Source organism: Monopterus albus, unplaced genomic scaffold, assembly GCF_001952655.1.
Source record: "Monopterus albus unplaced genomic scaffold, M_albus_1.0 scaffold769.1, whole genome shotgun sequence".
In the NCBI taxonomy this organism is placed as follows: Eukaryota; Metazoa; Chordata; class Actinopteri; order Synbranchiformes; family Synbranchidae; genus Monopterus; species Monopterus albus.
In genome coordinates, this window is record NW_018128649.1 from 1 (window position 1) to 4,159 (window position 4,159).

General features: G+C 39.6%; 1 protein-coding gene across 1 annotated transcript; it reads left to right on the plus strand.

Moving 5' to 3' along the window:
• Positions 1-124: 124 nt before the first annotated feature.
• LOC109953556 (probable ATP-dependent RNA helicase DDX4) lies at positions 125-3,918 on the plus strand (the record flags this gene model as incomplete). Its single annotated transcript, XM_020589034.1, has 12 exons — positions 125-227; positions 463-510; positions 759-806; positions 1,535-1,579; positions 1,934-1,990; positions 2,114-2,149; positions 2,223-2,258; positions 2,348-2,392; positions 2,490-2,632; positions 3,191-3,343; positions 3,423-3,577; positions 3,714-3,918. Coding segments are annotated over 12 exons (1,059 nt in total), but the record flags the coding sequence as incomplete, so codon positions are not given.
• Positions 3,919-4,159: the final 241 nt, after the last annotated feature.

Here is a 4,159-nt window from a genome sequence, read left to right on the forward strand (position 1 = left end):
GGAGTATTGTGTGTAGATTGATGAGGGAAAATTGAATCTATTTTAATGTGAGCATTAAACATAAAATGTGGAAAACTTGAAAGGGTCTGAATTCTTTCTGTACTGACTGCATGTCCCGCATTGTTGCTCTTGCTGTGGAGCAAGACATCACTTCATTTACATTTATCCATCTTTACAGGGGACTACTTGTAGCAGTATTACATTCACCTGCGACAACACAATAGAAGGTAGGTTTACTGCTGTGTACATAAATTATCTAGTGATCATTTGTCACTATATTTGAATTTTTGTAAGTGCTAGTACATCCATATTTAATGTTTAAAATTGATTGTTCTGTCTTAGCATCTTATAAAGTCATCTTTTTTAACAGTGATGATAAAGGGTACAGGCAGTTAGCATGATTTGATAACTGTATTTGAGTTTAAAAGAACCATTATTAGACATGAATGCCCTGATTTTTAGGCACACATGGAGATTCCTGGAATACCGATGGTGGCGTACCTGATAGGGGTAAGTGCAGAAAAGTTGAACAAAGATGATATCTACCCTAAGGAGTATTGGTAACACTGGTCTAAAATATAATGTTAAATTATTATTTTCTTATTAGGTCAGGAGATTGAGATTTTCTAATTTATTATCTTTCTTCACTGGATACAACCTCTGATACACTGTTGAAACAGTGTGCTCTACTGGACTGAAAGAAGCTTTGGAGCTTCAGTATCATCTACACATCTCTACTTCCAATTTGTTCTTTATAGATGGAGCCCACTGGAACATTACAGGAGGAGAAAGAGGCGGTTTCAGAGGTAGAGGAGGCCGAGGTGAAACATGAACAACAACATAGACAAAATGTATTGGTCAGCTCACTGCAGCGGAAAAAAAAGTGTTCATCCATTTAAAATGATTGTGTTGCAGTATTTTATTTCTGTTTTTACTTAGGAGTTTTACACTTGAAAGAATACCCGATTGAAAATATGTTTGGAATATTAAACCTAGTCCCTTGTACATTTGAAATGTGGCTTTAAAAGTTGGTAATGTTTTTTCTTGGAGGAAGTCGACTGTAGTCGGCTCTATATCATTTAGTCAGTTTCACAGAATCAAAGTATCAATACAAGCTTTTTAAACCACAGGCATTACAGGAAGCATCATGTATGAGACAGGGAGAAAACAGGTGTACCGTAGACTGGACAAATTGTGTTGTGAATCGCCAGTTAAATCTTGGGGAGGTGACAGTGGTGCTGTGGTAGAGCAGTCGTCTCCCAACCAGAAGGTTGAAGGTTTGAATCTCAGTGCCGGCAGTCCACGTGTCAAAGTGTTCTTGGGCAAGACACTGAGGTTGAGGTGGTGCCACAGATGGCTGCCATTGGTTCTGTACCAGAAACAAATCCCTTGTGTGTAACATACTTGGCCAATAAAGGTGATTATCCTTATCCTTAAAACCTGCATTAGGAGATTACGTTGGTCAGTTGGTATTTTACTAGTAAAATTGTATTTTAAAACTTCGTTGTTGTAATACAATATTTATTTTTCTAAGGCCGTGGCAGAGGATTCGGCAGAATGGATCAGAGTGAAATGAATGGTAAGGTTTTCGCGTGTCTGGTCCTGAGAGCAGGAATCAGGCCAATTCAGGGTTCCCGCTGATCCTTAAAAAGTCTTAAATTTGTTATTAAAAAGTACACAGCAACCCTGAAATTTTGAGTTCATCTAGCACAAAGCTAGTTTAGCTGACTTTATACAAGCTCCCTTAATTTTACAGAAGATGACGTTGGGTGTTACAATGGTAGGCATTTTGTGTGTGTGTTTATTGGCCAGTGCACACACCAAGTACAAAATACATTGTTGTTGTTTTGACAGTTTTAAACCTGGATTTGTAGTTTTGCACAAAGAAACATTTCTTATAATGATGTAACACAATGTTGTATGCTGTGACCAGACTTTAGAGGAGGAATCAGAGGAGGAAGAGGCCGTGGAGGAGGAGGTTTCAGACAAGGTAATTTAATGAGTTGTTGTAGTGAAGCAGGACAGCTTTTACCTTGAAGATGTTAGTTTACTAAATGTTATTTAATCCAGCCTTAATGTGAAGAGCAGATTAATGGTTGATAATGTGTTGAAGGAGGTGACGAGAGCACCAGTGGAGGCTTTCGAGGAGGTAAATGAGCAATCTTCATACCTTTTGGAAAAGTCTATTTCATTTTAAGGTTGTGTGACTTGTGTAACTGCAGGCTATCGTGGCAAAGATGAAGAAATCTTTTTTGAAGGTTGTAGCTTTTTTTTACATTTCTTTTTACTGTTGCCATTTAGTTTGAATGTTAAACCTTTCACTAATTGAGCTTTATATGTGATACAGGGAACAACAAAAATCGTGAGACTAAGGATGTGAGCGACAGTGACAGTAAGATAATGAACTGTTCAATGTGAATATATTCAGTCTTGCAGCATGCTCAAGCTTGTCACTTCTATACCATACACGAGTTTGTTCTGACCCATAGAACCAAGGGTCCTGTATATTCCCCCAGCCCTCTCTGAAGATGAAGACTCAGTTTTTTCCCACTATGAGACAGGCATCAACTTTAACAAGTACGATGACATTACAGTGGATGTCAGTGGACCAAACCCACCAAAGGCTATTATGGTAAAGTGCTGACATAATCATTAGATTGATGCATTAGTTGTTAAACAGTTATGGGTTACACCTTTTCATATAATTGAAGATTCCCTGCTTTTTAAGTTTGTAGTAGGCAGTTCATTAGAAAAGTAGTTAAAAGATGCTTTACGTGGTGATGGTTGGTGACCGGTTAGGGGTAGGGTAGGGTAGAACTTTATTGATCCCACAGTGGGGAAATTCCAGTGTTCCAGCAGCAGTAAGGAACAAAAACAGAGAGCAAGCAACAAGACACCATAAGAACAGATACCACACACCAATCTTGATAGATAAATTCAGAAAGCACGGAAAGAAAAAAAACACAAAAGAGGACAGAGCTACTGGAACTCGCTGCTGCTCCGTGTGGCCTTTGAATGCTGTGTTTTGGCTGAGTTGGTTTTGATTACCAGCTCAAAGGACATCTCTTGCCACTTAATTTGTAGACTGAGCATGTGTCTTTGCATAACAAGTGAGTAATTCTGAACACTTTATGGCAATCAGTGTGAAATCTCTCTTAAAGCTCATGTATGTTTCATCTGTTGTGTTTAGACTTTTGATGAGGCAGAATTGTGTGAGACCCTGAGAAGAAATGTCAGCAAGTCTGGTTATGTGAAGCCGACTCCTGTGCAGAAGCACGGTATTCCAATCATTTCTGCTGGCAGAGATCTCATGGCCTGTGCCCAGACTGGATCTGGTAAAACGGTGAGATGAAAGAGCATCAGGAACCCTGGAAAAGGTGGAAGTTTGTGGGTAGAGGTTAAATTTATCATTCCCTCTGTAGGCCTCCTTCCTGCTCCCCATTCTGCAGCAGCTGATGGTAGATGGAGTGGCAGCCAGTTGCTTCAGTGAGCTGCAGGAACCTGAAGCCATCATTGTTGCCCCAACCAGGGAGCTCATCAACCAGATCTACCTGGAGGCCAGGAAGTTTGCCTTTGGGTAGGTTGAGACAATGGCTTTAAGAATCATGAAACTCCTTAATTGCCCCAAAGGATGTGGAATACACTCTACAAATAGAAGATTTCCTCAGTTGCATATTCTCCTGGCTGATCTTATTTTGTTTTTACTGGTGTAGAACATGTGTGCGTCCGGTAGTCGTTTATGGTGGAGTCAGCACTGGATATCAGATAAGAGAAATATTAAAGGGATGCAATGTGCTGTGTGGAACACCAGGGAGACTGTTGGATATGATTGGAAGAGGAAAGGTAAACAAATTCAGATTTTTCAGTCATTTGATATGCAAATCAAAGTTGTACAGTTTTTAGTTTAAAGCATAAACTGTATATTAAGATGGACGACATGACAGCTCACATTTGATCACCTTAGGTGGCTGGTTGCAGGTGATAAACCCTTCCCCCTCAAAGTTAGCAAATGGTGAGGATTTTAATAAGTTATTTGATGATATAAAAAGAGGTGGGCAGTATTTCAGATGATTTGATAGCCTTGATTGGCAGTCAGATACTGTTCAACAAAGTTGCTGCTGTGAAGAATTTGGTTCCAAAATGGCAGCTGCCGTGTTCA